Raw genomic sequence first — 20,092 nt, 5'->3', positions numbered from 1 at the left:
CAATTCATTTTTCGCGCTAGCCCAGTTTCAGTAGCTATCAGTGCGCTAATAAAATTTCTATGATTTTTTACAATTATCTCATAATCTTCTTGGTAAAATGTGTCAATAAAAATATTATATTAATCCTTACACAATATTTTTGATGTGTTCTAATACTGAAAATATTCATTAGTATTCAAGGTATAACCCGAGGTCGTTAGCGGTGGTCGTTGGAGGTGGTTGGCGGTGGTTGGAGGTGGTCGAAGGTGGTCAAGGAGGAGGACGAGGATTTGTGCATGGTGTGTAAAACATTCTCATAATATTTAATGGCAATTGTGATTATGGTGGGGTCGGATCGGGTCGGGTAGGGCAGGGGGTAGGGTAGGGTAGGGGTAGGGGTAGGGGTAGGGGTAGGAGTATGAGTAGGACTACCCTACCCTATCCCACCCCCACCCCCACTTCCTCCCCCTCCTCCACTCCCTCGCCCTTTCCACTCCACTCTAACTCTTACTCCTACTTCTATTTCTACTCCCACACTTCTCCAACTCCTACACCTACTTCTACTTCAACTACTATTACTCCCACTCTTAATTCTACTCCTGCACCTTCTCCAACTCCTACACCTACTCGTACTTAAAATCCTATTACTCCCACTCCTACTTCTACTCCTACACCTACTCCTCTTTCTACTTCTACTCGTTCTGCTACTCCTACTCCTCGAGCAAGAGTAGCGTTCGGAAAATCTTAGTTGTGACCGACCTAAAGTCTCGCGCTAATTCGTCAAATTCGAGCATTCAATTATTCTGTTAGCTGCAAGAGACTCACTATCTTCTACGTTTCCATCTTTTATGTGCTTTACTAAATCTCATCATTTCGAGAATAGACATTTTTGTGCCATTCCATTTTCCATAATTAAATTGAGTTCGGCCCTGATTCAACCGAATCAGGTAATCTTAAGTGATAATAATAATAGCTACATTAGCGTTTTTAATAAATAATCATTGCAATCATTTTTAACATACATCAAAATCAGAAAATAGACACTTTCAAACTTTCGATAATAAGATATCATTCTGAATCTACAAAGGCTAAGTGACCGACGTTCAACATCGTTCGATTGATCAACTCTTCCAAACTTGAGGTGAGGCCCTGGTCCAGAATTCTACCGACGCAGACCGACACGATCCGACGGCTCTCAATCTCGTCGACCGATTCACCTAAAGCTAAGTCAATCCGAGTGTTAATCTTCGAAATTGAACGAATTCTAGTTTCACCTTTATAATCAAAATTTACTTCAGTAATATTCATTCAAAAGCAAGTCTAGAATTGGTGGCTAGCTTCACTACCCCCAATTAAATCATACTTATTGTGTTCCAGGAATTTACCAACGAGACTTAACAATAGGATATATAATTGATTGAAGATAATCTAAAAAGAGAGATACAATACAATAATCACGACCAGCTAGTTAACCATCGTTCAGAGTGGATGTTCCTGGTACCAAACAATAATATCCTCTAGAATAGAATAACACACGATTTGTATAAGCTTGAACACTTTATGAATTGTTACTTTCGGCTCTTATATCATTATCACCATTGATTGTTACCTGACATTTCAATCACCAAATCGAAACAGAATAAACTTCATCTTTTACCAGTTAAATCAAATGAAAAGAATTTATTTTGAACGACCTTTTTCCCATTTTTATTATTATAAAATTGCCTCAACAATTTAAACAAACCTCACAGACCTGTACAGGACTATAGCAACACGATCCTACAAATTACCGGCTTATCGAAAGGTAGGTCTTTTCTTAGTTTAAATGATTATTCATTGTCGTTGCGTGGGAGCTTGATGATTCAATTATTCATTAACTACCACCGCTCAGTACACCCTCGACCCCACGTAACACAGGTTTTCGTTTTTTGGCTGTAACTTATGATGCGTTGATCGCAGCGTATTGGGGCTGCGCCCAATCGATTTCTCTCGCAAAATTACGTCGGAATAGTGCCTGAAAGGATTGATTCCGGCACTTTTCAAAATCGCGAAAATTTTCGCCAAAAATACAAAGGGGTTAACCTTCCTTTTTTTTTGACCAAAAAATTTTTCGTCTCAGAATTGATTCGTATGACTCTTTTCCGACCAATTGGACCCCAAGGAACTCAGAAAACGCAGCGAAAAGAGCGTGGGATCAACAGGAGAGAAATTCAGAAGAAAAATACACCTGCTGAAAAATGTCGAAAATTCGGGTTTTCGTTTTTTGGCTGTAACTTTCGATGCGTTGATCCCAGCGTATTGGGACTGCGCCCAATCGATTTCTCTCGCAAAATTACGTCGAATAGTGCCTGAAAGAATTGATTCCGGCACTTTTCAAAATCGCGAAAATTTTCGCCAAAAATACAAAGGGGTTAACCTTCCTTTTTTTTTGACCAAAAAATTTTTCGTCTCAGAATTGATTCGTATGACTCTTTCCCGACCAATTGGACCCCAAGGAACTCAGAAAACGCAGCGAAAAGAGCGTGGGATCAACAGGAGAGAAATTCAGAAGAAAAATACACCTGCTGAAAAATGTCGAAAATTCGGGTTTTCGTTTTTTGGCTGTAACATTCGATGCGTTGATCGCAGCGTATTGGGACTGCGCCCAATCGATTTCTCTCGCAAAATTACGTCGGAATAGTGCCTGAAAGAATTGATTCCGGCACTTTTCAGAATCGCGAAAATTTTCGCCAAAAATACAAAGGGGTTAACCTTCCTTTTTTTTTGACCAAAAAATTTTTCGTCTCAGAATTGATTCGTATGACTCTTTCCCGACCAATTGGACCCCAAGGAACTCAGAAAACGCAGCGAAAAGAGCGTGGGATCAACAGGAGAGAAATTCAGAAGAAAAATACACCTGCTGAAAAATGTCGAAAATTCAGGTTTTCGTTTTTCGGCTGTAACTTTCGATGCGTTGTTCGCAGCGTATTGGGACTGCGCCCAATCGATTTCTCTCGCAAAATTACGTCGGAATAGTGCCTGAACGAATTGATTCCGGCACTTTTCAAAATCGCGAAAATTTTCGCCAAAAATACAAAGGGGTTAACCTTCCTTTTTTTTTGACCAAAAAATTTTTCGTCTCAGAATTGATTCGTATGACTCTTTCCCGACCAATTGGACCCCAAGGAACTCAGAAAACGCAGCGAAAAGAGCGTGGGATCAACAGGAGAGAAATTCGGAAGAAAAATACACCTGCTGAAAAATGTCGAAAATTCGGGTTTTCGTTTTTTGGCTGTAACTTTCGATGCGTTGATCGCAGCGTATTGGGACTGCGCCCAATCGATTTCTCTCGCAAAATTACGTCGGAATAGTGCCTGAAAGAATTGATTCCGGCACTTTTCAAAATCGCGAAAATTTTCGCCAAAAATACAAAGGGGTTAACCTTCCTTTTTTTTTGACCAAAAAATTTTTCGTCTCAGAATTGATTCGTATGACTCTTTTCCGACCTATTGGACCCCAAGGAACTCAGAAAACGCAGCGAAAAGAGCGTGGGATCAACAGGAGAGAAATTCAGAAGAAAAATACACCTGCTGGAAAATGTCGAAAATTCGGGTTTTCGTTTTTTGGCTGTAACTTTCGATGCGTTGATCGCAGCGTATTGGGACTGCGCCCAATCGATTTCTCTCGCAAAATTACGACGGAATAGTGTCTGAAAGAATTGATTCCGGCACTTTTCAAAATCGCGAAAATTTTCGCCAAAAATGCAAAGGGGTTAACCTTCCTTTTTTTTTGACCAAAAAATTTTTCGTCTCAGAATTGATTCGTATGACTCTTTTCCGACCAATTGGACCCCAAGGAACTCAGAAAACGCAGCGAAAAGAGCGTGGGATCAACAGGAGAGAAATTGAGAAGAAAAATACACCTGCTGAAAAATGTCGAAAATTCAGGTTTTCGTTTTTTGGCTGTAACTTTCGATGCGTTGATCGCAGCGTATTGGGACTGCGCATAATCGATTTTTCTCGCAAAATTACGTCGAAATAGTGCCTGAAAGAATTGATTCCGGCACTTTTCAAAATCGCGAAAATTTTCGCCAAAAATACAAAGGGGTTAACCTTCCTTTTTTTTTGACCAAAAAATTTTTCGTCTCAGAATTGATTCGTATGACTCTTTCCCGACCAATTGGACCCCAAGGAACTTAGAAAACGCAGCGAAAAGAGCGTGGGATCAACAGGAGAGAAATTCAGAAGAAAAATACACCTGCTGAAAAATGTCGAAAATTCGGGTTTTCGTTTTTTGGCTGTAACTTTCGATGCGTTGATCGCAGCGTATTGGGACTGCGCCCAATCGATTTCTCTCGCAAAATTACGTCGGAATAGTGCCTGAAAGAATTGATTCCGGCACTTTTCAAAATCGCGAAAATTTTCGCCAAAAATACAAAGGGGTTAACCTTCCTTTTTTTTTGACCAAAAAATTTTTCGTCTCAGAATTGATTCGTATGACTCTTACCCGACCAATTGGACCCCAAGGAACTCAGAAAACGCAGCGAAAAGAGCGTGGGATCAACAGGAGAGAAATTGAGAAGAAAAATACACCTGCTGAAAAATGTCGAAAATTCGGGTTTTCGTATTTTGGCTGTAACTTCCGATGCGTTATTCGCAGCGTATTGGGACTGCGCCCAATCGATTTCTCTCGCAAAATTACGTCGAAATAGTGCCTGAAAGAATTGATTTCAGCACTTTTCAAAATCGCGAAAATTTTCGCCAAAAATACAAAGGGGTTAACCTTCCTTTTTTTTTGACCAAAAAATTATTCGTCTCAGAATTGATTCGTATGACTCTTTTCCGACCAATTGGACCCCAAGGAACTCAGAAAACGCAGCGAAAAGAGCGTGGGATCAACAGGAGAGAAATTCAGAAGAAAAATACACCTGCTGAAAAATGTCGAAAATTCGGGTTTTCGTTTTTTGGCTGCAACTTTCGATGCGTTGATCGCAGCGTATTGGGACTGCGCCCAATCGATTTCTCTCGCAAAATTACGTCGGAATAGTGCCTGAAAGAATTGATTCCGGCACTTTTCAGAATCGCGAAAATTTTCGCCAAAAATACAAAGGGGTTAACCTTCCTTTTTTTTTGACCAAAAAATTTTTCGTCTCAGAATTGATTCGTATGACTCTTTCCCGACCAATTGGACCCCAAGGAACTCAGAAAACGCAGCGAAAAGAGCGTGGGATCAACAGGAGAGAAATTCAGAAGAAAAATACACCTGCTGAAAAATGTCGAAAATTCAGGTTTTCGTTTTTTGGCTGTAACTTTCGATGCGTTGATCGCAGCGTATTGGGACTGCGCCCAATCGATTTCTCTCGCAAAATTACGACGGAATAGTGTCTGAAAGAATTGATTCCGGCACTTTTCAAAATCGCGAAAATTTTCGCCAAAAATGCAAAGGGGTTAACCTTCCTTTTTTTTTGACCAAAAAATTTTTCGTCTCAGAATTGATTCGTATGACTCTTTCCCGACCAATTGGACCCCAAGGAACTTAGAAAACGCAGCGAAAAGAGCGTGGGATCAACAGGAGAGAAATTCAGAAGAAAAATACACCTGCTGAAAAATGTCGAAAATTCGGGTTTTCGTTTTTTGGCTGTAACTTTCGATGCGTTGATCGCAGCGTATTGGGACTGCGCCCAATCGATTTCTCTCGCAAAATTACGTCGGAATAGTGCCTGAAAGAATTGATTCCGGCACTTTTCAAAATCGCGAAAATTTTCGCCAAAAATACAAAGGGGTTAACCTTCATTTTTTTTTGACCAAAAAATTTTTCGTCTCAGAATTGATTCGTATGACTCTTTTCCGACCAATTGGACCCCAAGGAACTCAGAAAACGCAGCGAGAAGAGCGTGGGATCAACAGGAGAGAAATTGAGAAGAAAAATACACCTGCTGAAAAATGTCGAAAATTCAGGTTTTCGTTTTTTGGCTGTAACTTTCGATGCGTTGATCGCAGCGTATTGGGACTGCGCATAATCGATTTTTGTCGCAAAATTACGTCGAAATAGTGCCTGAAAGAATTGATTCCGGCACTTTTCAAAATCGCGAAAATTTTCGCCAAAAATACAAAGGGGTTAACCTTCCTTTTTTTTTGACCAAAAAATTTTTCGTCTCAGAATTGATTCGTATGACTCTTACCCGACCAATTGGACCCCAAGGAACTCAGAAAACGCAGCGAAAAGAGCGTGGGATCAACAGGAGAGAAATTGAGAAGAAAAATACACCTGCTGAAAAATGTCGAAAATTCGGGTTTTCGTATTTTGGCTGTAACTTCCGATGCGTTATTCGCAGCGTATTGGGACTGCGCCCAATCGATTTCTCTCGCAAAATTACGTCGAAATAGTGCCTGAAAGAATTGATTTCAGCACTTTTCAAAATCGCGAAAATTTTCGCCAAAAATACAAAGGGGTTAACCTTCCTTTTTTTTTGACCAAAAAATTTTTCGTCTCAGAATTGATTCGTATGACTCTTTGATGACTCAAAAGAGCGTGGGATCAACAGGAGAGAAATTCAGAAGAAAAATACACCTGCTGAAAAATGTCGAAAATTCGGGTTTTCGTTTTTTGGCTGTAACTTTCGATGCGTTGATCGCAGCGTATTGGGACTGCGCCCAATCGATTTCTCTCGCAAAATTACGTCGGAATAGTGCCTGAAAGAATTGATTCCGGCACTTTTCAAAATCGCGAAAATTTTCGCCAAAAATACAAAGGGGTTAACCTTCCTTTTTTTTTGACCAAAAAATTTTTCGTCTCAGAATTGATTCGTATGACTCTTTTCCGACCAATTGGACCCCAAGGAACTCAGAAAACGCAGCGAAAAGAGCGTGGGATCAACAGGAGAGAAATTGAGAAGAAAAATACACCTGCTGAAAAATGTCGAAAATTCAGGTTTTCGTTTTTTGGCTGTAACTTTCGATGCGTTGATCGCAGCGTATTGGGACTGCGTTTAATCGATTTCTCTCGCAAAATTACGTCGGAATAGTGCCTGAAAGAATTGATTCCGGCACTTTTCAAAATCGCGAAAATTTTCGCCAAAAATACAAAGGGGTTAACCTTCCTTTTTTTTTGACCAAAAAATTTTTCGTCTCAGAATTGATTCGTATGACTCTTTTCCGACCAATTGGACCCCAAGGAACTCAGAAAACGCAGCGAAAAGAGCGTGGGATCAACAGGAGAGAAATTGAGAAGAAAAATACACCTGCTGAAAAATGTCGAAAATTCGGGTTTTCGTATTTTGGCTGTAACTTCCGATGCGTTATTCGCAGCGTATTGGGACTGCGCCCAATCGATTTCTCTCGCAAAATTACGTCGGAATAGTGCATGAAAGAATTCATTCCAGCACTTTTCAAAATCGCGAAAATTTTCGCCAAAAATGCAAAGGGGTCAGCCTTACTTTTTCTTCATTTTTGGAGCCGAAAATTTTTGGTCTCATATTCGATCTAAATGACCCTTTTCTTACTAATCGGACCACCAGGAACTCAGATAACGCAGCGAAAAGAGCGTGGGATCAACAGCAGAGAAATTACAAAGGAAATCTTCCAATCCTTGGCTGTAACTTTCAGCCTGCTGCTTTCCACGGCATGAGGCTATACGCAATTGATATCTTCCGCAAGATCACATCGACGTAGGGTATCAACAAACCAATTCTATCATCTCTCAAAATCGGCAAATTTCAGCCTGAAAAATTTCAACGGCGCAAATTCCCATCTTTTTTTTGCGCTTCTGGAGCCAAAAACTCTCCGTTCCGTCATTTTTTCGAATGATCCTTTGTAGACGAATTGAACCCTAAAGAAATTCGAAAAGGCCGTAAAAATGTGTGGGAAATAAATGCAAAGATAGACGAGCAAATTTTCAATCATTTATTCATCTTAATCCAGGTCGCATCAAGTACTAATGATAGAGTATCATTCATGTTATGTTCTGCGAAAGAGCATTGCACCTGCACGCAGGTCATTACTTGAGTAATACCTCCAATTTACGATAATCACTGCATTACACAATATCCCTCATTTTTAGCATCAGATAATATTCGTTGCACTTTTTCTTTCTGACTTAATATTCAGATTTATTATTTAATATTTAATCATCCTTTTGCATTGCTATGTGACCTCGACTGTTATATATTACAGTTCACTGTATTATACAAGTTACGTTCCATACTGACACCCGATGGATGGTTGTAGAATTCGCACGCAAACACTATTTACCGGTGCAAATCTAGATATTCAAATTGATGGCATGAAATTTTGTTTCAAACTTACAGACCGATAAAATGTATTAATCATTTTCAATCACACACGCCACAAAATTCACTATCTATGCGGCCTAAAAGTCAAACCCTAATGTTAAGTTACCCGCCACACATTTTTGTCACCAGCTGACGTCGAACAGGCGTCACCATCATTTTGAGGATCGATTTCTTCACGCGTGACAGAAGAATATAAAGACAGTTGCCCCTTATGGGTTTTGGTGTGACAACCGAAAATCGTCGTGCGCTTGCGCCCCCAGAGATGTTCCAACGGTAGAGTTGAGAACTTATTGCAGAACATCAGAGAGTTGACGATTTCGAGATAATGCTGGCTGCATTCATTTCTGATCCTACTCCTACTGCATCAAATCTCTCTATCTATTAAAAAAGTTCTGAACAAATGAACTGGTAAAAAAGATTATAATAATGGTCGTCCTCGTCCATCTTGCTGTCCTCGTATTTCTCGTTCTCCTCCTCGTCCACCGCCGAACACACCCAACCATCGCCAACAACCTCCAACAACCACTGATAACCACCTCGAGTTATACCTGGAATAGTAATAAATATTTTCAGTACAAGAACACATCAAAAATATTGTGTAAGGATTAATATAATTTTTTTATTGACACGTTATACCAAGAAGATTGAAAAAATCATAAAAAATGAAAGAAATTTTGTTAGCGCATTGATAGCTACTGAATTTAGGCTTGCGCGAATAACGAACTAAAATAATTCATTAAAAACATGACAAGTGTCAAAATTTTTAGATAAAATATAAATACAATTGCCATTAAATAGTATAAAAGTGTTTTATTCACCGTGCAAAAATCCTCGTCCTCCTCGTCCACCTTGTTCTCCTCGTCCACCTTGTTCTCCTCGTCCACCTCGATCAGCCGCAAACACCCCTAACCACGTCTGACCACCTCCAAACACCGTCAACCACCTCCAATGACCACCGCTAACCACCTTGGGTTGTACTCCGAATACTAATAAATGAGCGTTTGTCCCGGAAGTCGAGTTTCACCAGGTAGCGGACCTGGAGCGTAGAAACTACGGGGCGCTTGTCCTGGAAGTGGAGTTTCACCAGGTAGCGGACCTGGAGCGCAGAAACTACGGAGCGCTTGTCCTAGAAATCAAGTTTCACCAGGTAGTGCACCTTGAATGCAGAAACTACGGAACGCTTGTTCCTGGAGTCGAGTTTCACCAGGAAGTGGACCTGGAGCGTAGAAACTACGCGGCGCTTGTTCTGGCAGTCAAGTTTGCACCAGGAAGCGGACCCGGAGCGCAGGATCCAGGAGGTAGAGAACCCGGTACTCAAAATTTGCGGAGCGCGATTCTCATACGTCCGCTCTACTGCGCGGTCGTTTCCGGACTGAGAAATTCGGATAACTGATTTTCGTCTGTATAGATCAAGAGAGAAAAAATTTTTGGTGACGTCACTTTCTGAACATCCCAACATCCAAAATTTGGTTTCGAACTTTAATATTATGTATGTATGATGTACGATGTATGATGATTTTAATTTTCACATTTCAGACAAGAAATGCGCACCTTATCTTTCCTGCCGATTCCAGACTCAAGCGGCTAGGCCCTTCGATGGTCAGCCGTTGACTCAAGATATTCTTCAGTTAACGGGTCAGCTAATAATAACGCTGCCGTCCTGCTACAGTTGGATGATAAAAAATTTTGCTCGTACCTTTCAAATGTGTGTTAAAATAAACTCGGAGTTTTATGAACCTTCGTGCTTTCCGAGGTTTTTTCTCTCCCTGTGAAAAAAAAATCGCCTACCATCACCTTTTTAGGCCTTTAAATCAGGACTGCGTTAAATATATACTGTCTCACATACGGAGCATTCATTTCATCTCGATCAAAATTAGCGCATCCGTGATGTATTACAGTTACTCTCAACTTTTTTTTATACGAACACTTTTCGAAAACAATTCTGCTTCTCTACCCAACGTAGATACTTCACTTGCCACTAGCTAAAACAGCGTTTCGATTCTATGCCTACGAAAATTCAAGATCGAGAGCGCAAATGAAAAGTTGTTGGAATAATTATGAATATTAATGTTATGGAATACATCGAGCGCGTGTCGAATAGAATCCTATTTCGAAATGAATAATTCTTCAATTTTCATATTATAGCCGTATTATTGTAGATAATATAATTTTTCTCCTGGAAAATTATGAAAGTTACAGTACGCATTACGTATTAAACGTAAATGGATCATCTATATCAATATCGTACATGGACCGCATATCCATATATACTTTTTGGTCTCTGCATCATCATTACATCTGATCCATTATTACTTATGATCTATGTATAAATTCTTCTCTCGGGTACTTATACTTTAATTAAATCACTGATTTGCTACGAATTTCGGAAGAAATTTATTCTCATTATTAATCTCTTGTTTCACCGACAAGTTGGTAAGTAAACACAGGCAAAGTACTGGCTTGGGCTTACCATTGCGAAGACTGTGTTGCTCGGAAGGTGAATGCAGCCAGCATCATGTCGAAATCGGCAACTCTCTCATGATCTGCAATAAGCTCTCAACTCTGCCGTCGGAACATCTCAAGGGGCGCAAGCGCATGACGATTTTCGGTTGTCACACCAAAGCCCATAAGGGCAGCTGTTTTTATATTCTTCCGTCAACGGCGGTGAGAAGCGTTTCAACTTCCCCGGCGAAAATATTATGACATATTTTCCCCTTTCATGATGAAATTTGATGATCGACAGGTTTTTTACGATTCCAGATTTTAAGAGCTTTCATTCAAACTCTGCATCAATACGATCGATGCACGGACAGCCGAAATATACCAGTTTTAATATCGTCCAAATCGTCAGTTCGATCAAGAATATTTGTTCTTCGATAATTCTCTAGACTAGATACATGACGTATGCTTGAACTATGTATATGCCATATTAAGCTACTAATAGCTGCGAGAAGCTTACGGAGACAGCACAAGAGATCGCGTGTCCATTGTTCGCGCTCAGGCAATTTATGCCTGAGATGATGCTTCAACATCGATTTTTAGGCAGAAGGAACGGTAAAATATAATAATAATTAGAGAATCCGTTGTATATGGCTGGCTAGACTCAGGTACCTACACGAACTGTTAGGGTCGAGGTATCCAAAAGCAGCTAGCGATAGATAAATAAATAAACTCATATCAAGGACATTAACAGGTCCATCAGTTTCGAGTCAGAAAACAGTGATGTTCTCTCAAACATGACATTCTCAGATTTCAACTTATCAATGTACAGAAAAGGTACATCCAAATGATAGGGATCACAATGGAAAATTGAATGCTCAGAAAAAGAACACTCATCACCCGAGACATTTGTACAAACAAGATACAGTATATTACAGTTGAACACAGTATTTCAAAATTTTATTAGCCGATGGCGTAAAACTATCATTTTCTTTTTCAATGTGGATGTTTAGTTATGTAGATACCGTAGTAGTTTAATGAAAAATAATTTGGTTCGTCTTTTTTCGTTCAATTGGCGAATTTGAAAGCAAATTAAACAGATTGGGGAAAGGTACAGTATGACACGACCCATCCAATTGAACGAAAATACAGTCATGTACATCTCAAGTTTATTTATACACATGGGTATTATGTGAAATTTTCACAACTGTGAAATTCAGACAACATAATTCAACTTTTGTAATCATTATTTGTAACGGAAGACGAGAAATACGACGTTATCATTTGAAAACGCTCAACTTTATGTACATATAAGATAAGCAGGCATTTCAAGCCATGAAATCCAATGTAATTACTGGTGAATAATGAATTTAATTTGTAGTAATGAAATTGATACAATAGAATATTTGAATTTGACATCAATGTCAAAATAACTTGTTGTTAGTGGAGCATTGCATTTCATTCAGGCAAGACGTCTGTTTGAATAGAAAGTGTTCTTCCTCTTGAGCACAACTGTAAGAATGTCTGTAAGTGTGTTTACATTTTGGAATCTTACGCTTCTGATGCGAAGCCCGTAAGACAGTCAATGACCGTCTAATAATTGAAATGCGGATATGCATTATCATTAATCACGAGGACTTTTCATTGTTGAAGATATAAATTTGATAAATTTGATAAATTTGAAAGACGTCTGTTTATTTCAATAGTCAAGACAGGTGGTAGAAATAGAGATTTTTGCACTAGCTAAGCTACAAAATTTTATTTTATTTCATTTCATCAGTACCTTTTACAAATATGTGGTGTAAATTTAGTTTGACACAGCTAGTTGCCCTAGTTACTGGGTCAACTACAATCCACTGAAATCAATGTAATGAAGTAAACTGTTTAGTCTATATTACAGAGAACAAAAAACAAAAAACTAATCTGTATTGTCATCATCACCATCTAAATATTATAATAAAATAAATTGATGACATTACAATTTTGGAAAAATTTACATGGATGTCTGCAAATATTCATCGAAAAGGAATACTGCAAGAGATGCATCAGGAGCCGAAAAGAACCGCTTGAGATCATTAACATAACCAGCCAAGGTGTGCACAGTTTTCGCTTGCCGATTGAAGAATCTCTCTTCCAAATAATGAGCAACGGATCCATCTGCCTCAGTATGCTTTGCTGTTTCTGCATGTATTTTCAAAGCTTCGTCTGCCAACTTTTTGTAGTTATCCAAAACATTACTCATACTGTCAAATTCTGACAGATTGTCTTTAATCTGCAAAACCTATTACAAACATAAATATGCAAAATAAAATATGCCACATTATAACAACTTGTGTAACAGTTATTGAAGTAACAATATCACCTTCGTTGAGAAAAATTCGCTCACCTTTTCGTCATCGTCGCTCCAGAACTTAGCTTCATCATTAAAGTTCATGTTTCCACCACGCTGAGTGATAAAGTTGATGAGATCTTTTGCGTCATCCCATGCTTGATCAGACAACTTTCTATAGAAACCTTTGAATCCATCACGATTACTCATGAAATTTCCAAAGTAACTAGACATCAGCAAGTATTTGAAACTTGCCTCAATCTGAGCATTGGCATATTGTTCGAGCTCACTATGTATTTTATCAAAGTGTCCATATGTGGCATTACAATTCTTCAATGGAACATCACCTGCAAAATAAGTAACAGAAAATATGAATAATATTTATTAACTATATATTAGGTAATAATAATAATAATAATAACGCAAATCGAGTTTCAGCTCATGATTATTTGTCTTTCTTTACCACAACTGTCAAATAATCGTTGTAGTGACTGAAATTTGTATCTCTGTACAAAGTTAGTTTAAATGAAAGTTATTATAAAATAGTAACGTTACTTGAGTGATGACTTTTGCTACATATCTCATTGACATTTCTGTAACAATAAGTTGCTGAAGCAGCCACCATCAAGGTGGAAAGAACCACGAAAACTTTCATATTAGCTGAAAAATGAAACAATAAAATGTTAATCTCACAATCAAAATGTTACTGTTTATGAAATAATTCGAAAAACCCATTAGGCTAACAGCTTCAATCCTAAAACTTCCCACTATTCCAGTTATTTGTTGAAGTAAAAATTTTTGGCGAGAATTGAAGATTGTTATCCTGGTAAAAAAAACCCTACCGATAGCCCAGCCAATTTTTCTGAAAATTTATTTGGTTCTAAGTTAAGTGAAGACAAACCAGCAGGCCACAAATCATCTTTAAGCTTTAAATAAAACCAATATCACAATTGCGTTGCATGCAATATAGAAAAATATATATATATGGGCTTGTAAATATATGAGTATCTGTATGGACCCTTGCGACATGCTCATACGACATGTGACACAGTCATTCGTTTTTATAGATAAGACTTCGGTCTATCGTTTCTTCACTTATTATCGAACAATAAATTTGTTACGTACATATAAATACACAGGAACAGGCATTGATCCAAAAAAGGCCAGAAATGATTTGCGAGGTTTAGAAACTCGTAGTTACGATATCAAGTAAAGATGTATTTATCAGGGCGCGTACAATAACTTCCCTTTCGCTTCGAGCACAAAGTTGCAAAAAAACTTCTAGGATAAAGTAAGATCGATACAAAAAAAAAAATTATAGTTCTAATGAAAGAAATGTCACCAAGTTGATGTTCATTCAAATGCTATTAGAAACTATCTTTGTGAAGAAAGAAGACGAATTATTCAAATGACAAGAAGAAACTAACAGTAGAATATGAACGGCGACCGACCGTTAGTATGCCTCGATTTAAAAGCAACTTGTGACGCCCCTGAAGTTGGGTGATACGTCATGAACTGTAGTATACATGTGTGTGTAAAAATATTCTACTGCGGAATACGATCGGAGGGACGATTGTGTTGATTGAATGCCGACAATTTTTTATTTTTTTCAACAACGTAATACTCGAACCCGATGAAGGATTAATTGCACGGTACACAACAGTTGGAAATCGCGAGAATGGAACGTACCTTAAAAACCGTGAAGTGCCCAGCTGACAGCGTGAATACTCTCGCTTCGACGCTCTGCTGAACAATGAACACTTTATCGGGGGGAATATTCCTGAAATCGGATGGTCGTCTCGCATATCAGCGCATGCGCAGTTTTATTGCGCAGCAATTTCTGGAGTGCAAGCCAACAATGACATGCTGAACCATTGTGGATCGCATCGTACCAGTGTACTTTGTTTTTAAGGCGCTGATGGTTGATTCGAGAGTTTAGTTACACATATTATCTGAACAAGCTTTGAAGCCTCCTTCTATGCCAGTGTGTATAAAGGTTGCTTCGAAATAAGGGTATTCTTCGTTTGACGAGCTTCGATCGATTAAGATACTCATATTCTTTGATCTCACCTAACCCACATATTTGCGCACCTTGAGGTACATCGACGCGATGAATTTTATCTACGGATTTCTACTCCTTTTGGGTTGCTTCAGCATCACTCCTGGGGTTTACTCAGTATGTAAGTAAAATTAATTTACCATTTCTTTCTTACCTAAGTAAACGCAGGAAAATTCAAATGATTAGAAAAAATAACCATGAACGGATTTTTCCGATCCGAGTGAGCGATTTGTCGCCTTGTTCGGCAACGTTTTCGCACGCTTCGTACAGCCCTGAGATGCAGTGTTGCCGCTTGTACCTTATTTGAAGTACTGATATATCTAAGAAGCGAGGCTACTTATTATTGCAGTTTACGTGATTATTTACTGATCATTCACGTAATACGTTCGATCTTGATCCGGTGGGCTAAACATCTTATACTACTCTACTTTTTTCTACTTTGTTTATATGCCTAACTTGTGTGCCAACAATAAAATAAGACGATAAAATTAAATTCACCGTATGGCTGGATTAGAAAAATGCGGCGCAGTATTTTGCTACCCGTAAAAATCCAGCATATCACTGTTAGGTCAAATGCCAGACATTGAATAATACGATAACATTATCTCGTTACAGATCATACCGTCCAATTGCAAAATCCCCCCCAATCGCTGCAGTTATCTGCAACTGAAATTAAAACGGTCAATTAACTCCGTATGCTACCATGTCTCATTGTCAGCAATATAATAACAAGGTTGAAAAATACAAGCGAATTATAATAATAATATTTTTTTTAAACCAAGAGCACTTGTCTGGACTTAATTAATTCATTACCATGCAACAAGAATTTTTGATACTGAACGAAGAGTTTCAAAAGTGATTATAATTAAAAGGATAGTAGTTCAAGTCAGTTTTGCAACATCGTATTCACATACATGTTCATAAGAAAAAGTTGATGGATGTAAAAACTACTGCATAGAATCTATCATACTTCTCATTAATCTGTGATTATTTTATAACACATTCCAATACTGTAGTAGCCTTATCGCCTTGTTACGGTAGGTTGGACATAACAATTGCCCTTTCTAAACCCAAGATATTGTATGCCTCGAGGACATTGAATTTTGACCTGAATTATATCCGATTAGTGTCGGTTGAAATATGTATAGCAGTTGAGTTACTCAATTCAATTCAAACATCCATAATAAAGTCTATGGTTTAACCAAATAGATTTCATCATTCTATTTTACAGTATTTACATATTAGGAGAATGTAACGGACAGGCACTTCAATAGAAATCAGAGATTTGTTAGTGTGCACATGCATTTACTGTAAATGCTTATGCTGATTGGTTATGATTACGAATAATGGTGCAGCATATGATGAAGTCAAAATATGTGCCATGTTACATTTGTAATTCTCAAAGGCAGTTTTCACTTGACAGTCACATTATAAATCAAAAATAAATCCCAGTGTGTTCAATGCTTGATTATAATATTTTTATTCGGATGACTTGTGGTTTTTAATTGTAGCAAAAAATATTCAGATTCTGTCGGTGAAGTTTTACTTGACGTCACTATGATAAAAATTTTACCGTGAAAGATGTTTCAAGTTTTGCAGAAAATTTTTGTTTTCGCACTTTATCTTGGTGCAACTAATTGGACTACAGATTTGTATATATGGTTTTATAAAAACTAAAGATGTATATGTATTCATCCCCGTTGATAATTTGGAATTAAAATAAGGGGAGGAGCTTAGTGAATGACGTTTTTCCCGTGTACAAAATCATTATAATAAATTATTGTTATTCTGGAACCAACTTGACAACAACGCCCACATTGGTCGACAACGGTGTCTGCCCATACATAGATAAGAAAAATATTGATAAGTTTGTTCCACGTGATCTCTTATGAACACATATTGTCCATGGTACAAACTCCACACAGTGAGCAATGCATATAGTCTGCAACACTCCAATTTATAGTTCAACAAGTATTGCCGAATCTTTCGTCATGAATTTGTTAAGTGATAGCAACTGATACTCTAATATTGATTGATCTAACTGTACGACACAAATAGAAGAGAGATACGATCGGATGATTAAATATTAGAGGACAGTTTGAAGTCAATCGTACTTCACATTACTCATTCGTATCATACATCGAATGTATTTCAACATGTTCCAAAAATTCTAAATTATTCATCTTGCTAGTTCATCCAGTATTAGATGAGAAATTAAATTTGCTAAAATAGCAACGTTAGTTAACTATTTGAATGTTTCGTGCCATTATTGCAGAATCAACAGTCATTACGACACCCCAAAAAATTCATTGTTGCACTCTTTGATCAACGAAATCATAGATGTCTAAAGAAAAAAGTATCATTGAGGATGTAATCTACACTATATCTTGTATCAACCTAAAAGCCAATTCAAAGAGAATTGGTTATAATAAAAAAAAAAAAACAATGATTATGAAATATCACTCACTTGAACATGTAATTAAAAGTAACTTAGTATCTATATCTTAGAAATTAAATCAAATAATTAAAATCTGTTTTTGAAGTGGCAAATTGTTATTATTATTCTTTTAAAATCTAATCTCATCAAATTGCCTTTTCATCATAATTGCGTCTATAGGTAAACTGAGTTTGGTTTGCATGGAACATATTCATTTACTTATAAGTATATCTATGATACATCCATTATTCTCCCAATTATGAAGATCAAATAATGTTATGTGCAAATGAATGTAATTTACGATTTTGCCTCTCCACTTGAATGAGAAAAAATGTCCTAATGAATATATTTGACTCTAAATAAGAGCAGATTATTATTGATGTTATTAACTATAGGTACATCATTATTGGAAAGATTCAGGTATTGAGCAAATCTGTTTCATATTATAACTAAATTCAATTGTCCAGAAATTAATGAAGTGTAAAATGGTAGAGAATTTCCAACAGGAATCATAAGCACACCCTTTCCACGCTTGGAAGATTTCAATTTTTACTATGTTGAATGATGTTTAAATGTACTCTTTTCTGCTGAGTTTTTGTCAGCAACCTTCTACCAACCTCAACCTCATTGGAAACTATTAATGAGTCAACCGCCCATGCTCATAAAGACAAATAAATAACCAAATACAAGATAATGAACTGCAAATATTTGATATCACAAACATGTTGACATGAAACAAGGTCTGGGAATTTGAGCGCTTTTAGGATATGAATTAAAAATGATTAAACCTTCTTGAACAATGGAACAGTCATTTAATATTTATTTATTAATCATTTTTCAATTTTACTTTAAGGTTCAATTAACGAAGCACCGATCGATATAAAATGGGTGGATATGGTTGGAACGTGTACGAAAAGACTGAAGGATCAGGTTCAACTGGAAATCTCCGCATCTATGACATATCTTGCTATGGTAAATGAGCCAATTCCATTATTTTATTACATTTAAAACTGCCCACTTATTCTAATCACTTTACTGTTTACAGAGTGCTCACTTTGCACGCGATAGTATTAGCAGACCTGGATTCAGTAAGTTTTTCTCACAGGCCGCGGATGAAGAACGTGAACATGCGATCAAACTTATTGAATATCTATTAATGCGTGGAGATGTAACCAAGAACTTCCAACAACTACTAACATTCCCGCTGGTACGTTTGTAGTTATTGACAAAATGAATTATTAAATAATGAAACATAGATTCAATGATAATACAAAAAATCGTTGTTTTGTTCACCCGTTCTATTTTAGCAAGTGTCTTCAATGACATGGGCTGATGGAGCAGCAGCACTTAAAAGTGCTCTCGCAACGGAAGTTGACGTTACAACAAATATTCGAAGTATAATTAAACACTGCGAAAATCCAGGTGCAAATGCTAAGAATGATTATCATGTGAGTATCATATCTTAAATAAAATTGCTATATACTTTTTAATGCTGCTTATTGTGCTAAATCTACTTCAACATTGTTACAAAATGACGTAGTATAGCACATACAACTTCTATCTCTATAAATCGATCTAGAAATTTTCAAGAGACAATGTACAAATTATCAATTAATTACGATATAATAGATTATGGATTCTTGCGTAAAAGAATTTATATCATTACTCACAGAACTGCACGTACAAGATAGTGTTGAGAAATATTGAAGGCTGTCATCATAGTCACGGTGCTCATTGTAGACCCCAAGCATATTTTTTTTTGTATCTAGCCTCTGATCTTGGTTGTCATCGCATCTTTTCTAAGAAAATATAATATATACATCGTCGATTTGTAACATATTTAGAATTCTTCTGTAAAACATTTATTTCTGTCAATATAACACTGTATTTTTTCTTCTATAGTTGGTAGATTGGCTTACTGGTGATTTCCTAGATGAGCAATATAAAGGGCAGCGTGATCTCGCTGGAAAATACACAACTCTTCAAAAGATGATGGACACTTATGGTCCTATTGGAGAATTTTTGTTTGATAAGAAACTGCTTAATGGAGAAGTGTAAGACACATGTTTGATGCAAGAGCGAGGAACTGTGTTTGATTTTATTTTTATTACAAATCAGTCATATTCAAAATTGAATCAGAGTTTCAATAATATTCAACCGCGTATATGGTAATGTAGTAACTCTTGGTTTTACCAACACCGTATGTTTAATATGCCATAATTAATTTATGGGATATAATGCAATGCATCGTCAGTACTAAAAATGTACTGGAAGTAAAACATCTCATCAACAACTCACTGGAATAAGCGGAATATAAAATAGCTGTTGGCACTGCCAGAACATACTATAAAAAGTATATGAATACGCCCTATATTCTCTGATTTACTATTATTATTTCTGAATATGGCTTAAATAGTATGTGCGCATAGTAGTTTTAAGACAATGTATAAAGTAAAGAGTTTATAGTGTTTGTTATTCGGTAATAATTTTCATAATGTAAATGCTATTGAGTGAATAAACAAATACCGCTCTAACTTATTTCAGACTTAATATGGCTGTGCTTTTTTTGTTATGATTACT

The 20,092-nt window shown here is 37.2% G+C and overlaps 2 protein-coding genes and 1 long non-coding RNA gene across 4 annotated transcripts; 1 reads left to right on the top strand and 2 right to left on the bottom strand.

Annotated features, from left to right (window-relative positions):
• Positions 1-8,609: 8,609 nt before the first annotated feature.
• LOC124293847 lies at positions 8,610-9,613 on the bottom strand. Of its 2 annotated transcripts, none has more exons than XR_006903719.1 (3): positions 9,465-9,613; positions 9,067-9,284; positions 8,610-8,796 (listed from the first exon to the last, which is right to left on the bottom strand). It is a non-coding gene; the product is annotated as an uncharacterized LOC124293847 (long non-coding RNA). The 2 variants fall into 2 exon arrangements; XR_006903720.1 differs by having other exon boundaries at positions 9,067-9,344; positions 9,465-9,553.
• A 2,818-nt stretch (positions 9,614-12,431) lies between these two features.
• Positions 12,432-14,845, bottom strand: LOC124294273 (ferritin, lower subunit-like). Its single transcript, XM_046739258.1, has 4 exons — positions 14,706-14,845; positions 13,572-13,676; positions 13,074-13,363; positions 12,432-12,968 (listed from the first exon to the last, which is right to left on the bottom strand). Exons 2-4 carry the CDS (start codon positions 13,669-13,671, stop codon positions 12,681-12,683), a joined length of 678 nt encoding a protein of 225 aa, XP_046595214.1. The 5' UTR covers positions 13,672-13,676; positions 14,706-14,845; the 3' UTR covers positions 12,432-12,680.
• Positions 14,846-14,916: 71 nt separating this feature from the next.
• LOC107223393 (ferritin subunit) lies at positions 14,917-20,050 on the top strand. The gene is made up of 5 exons (XM_015663065.2): positions 14,917-15,196; positions 18,366-18,484; positions 18,558-18,719; positions 18,820-18,960; positions 19,415-20,050. The coding sequence occupies exons 1-5, from the start codon at positions 15,127-15,129 to the stop codon at positions 19,568-19,570; spliced, it is 648 nt and encodes a 215-aa protein (XP_015518551.1). The 5' UTR covers positions 14,917-15,126; the 3' UTR covers positions 19,571-20,050.
• The last annotated feature ends 42 nt before the right edge of the window (positions 20,051-20,092 follow it).

The sequence above is a fragment of the Neodiprion lecontei genome, chromosome 4, assembly GCF_021901455.1.
Source record: "Neodiprion lecontei isolate iyNeoLeco1 chromosome 4, iyNeoLeco1.1, whole genome shotgun sequence".
Taxonomy (NCBI): Eukaryota; Metazoa; Arthropoda; class Insecta; order Hymenoptera; family Diprionidae; genus Neodiprion; species Neodiprion lecontei.
Note: the sequence above shows the minus strand (reverse complement) of the source record. Positions and strands in the feature narration are given on the sequence as shown.

What these genes read in the sequence shown, in the direction of transcription:
- LOC124294273 (XM_046739258.1), bottom strand. Translation starts at nt 13,671, where the DNA reads ATGAAAGTTTTCGTGGTTCTTTCCACCTTGATGGTGGCTGCTTCAGCA. An exon ending in TAGCAAAAGTCATCACTCAA is followed by an intron (nt 13,364 to 13,571) that starts GTAACGTTACTA and finishes CTTATTTTGCAG; the next exon opens with GTGATGTTCCATTGAAGAAT. An exon ending in GGAGCGACGATGACGAAAAG is followed by an intron (nt 12,969 to 13,073) that starts GTGAGCGAATTT and finishes TGTTTGTAATAG; the next exon opens with GTTTTGCAGATTAAAGACAA.
- LOC107223393 (XM_015663065.2), top strand. Translation starts at nt 15,127, where the DNA reads ATGAATTTTATCTACGGATTTCTACTCCTTTTGGGTTGCTTCAGCATC. An exon ending in AACTACTAACATTCCCGCTG is followed by an intron (nt 18,720 to 18,819) that starts GTACGTTTGTAG and finishes GTTCTATTTTAG; the next exon opens with CAAGTGTCTTCAATGACATG. An exon ending in ATGCTAAGAATGATTATCAT is followed by an intron (nt 18,961 to 19,414) that starts GTGAGTATCATA and finishes TTTCTTCTATAG; the next exon opens with TTGGTAGATTGGCTTACTGG.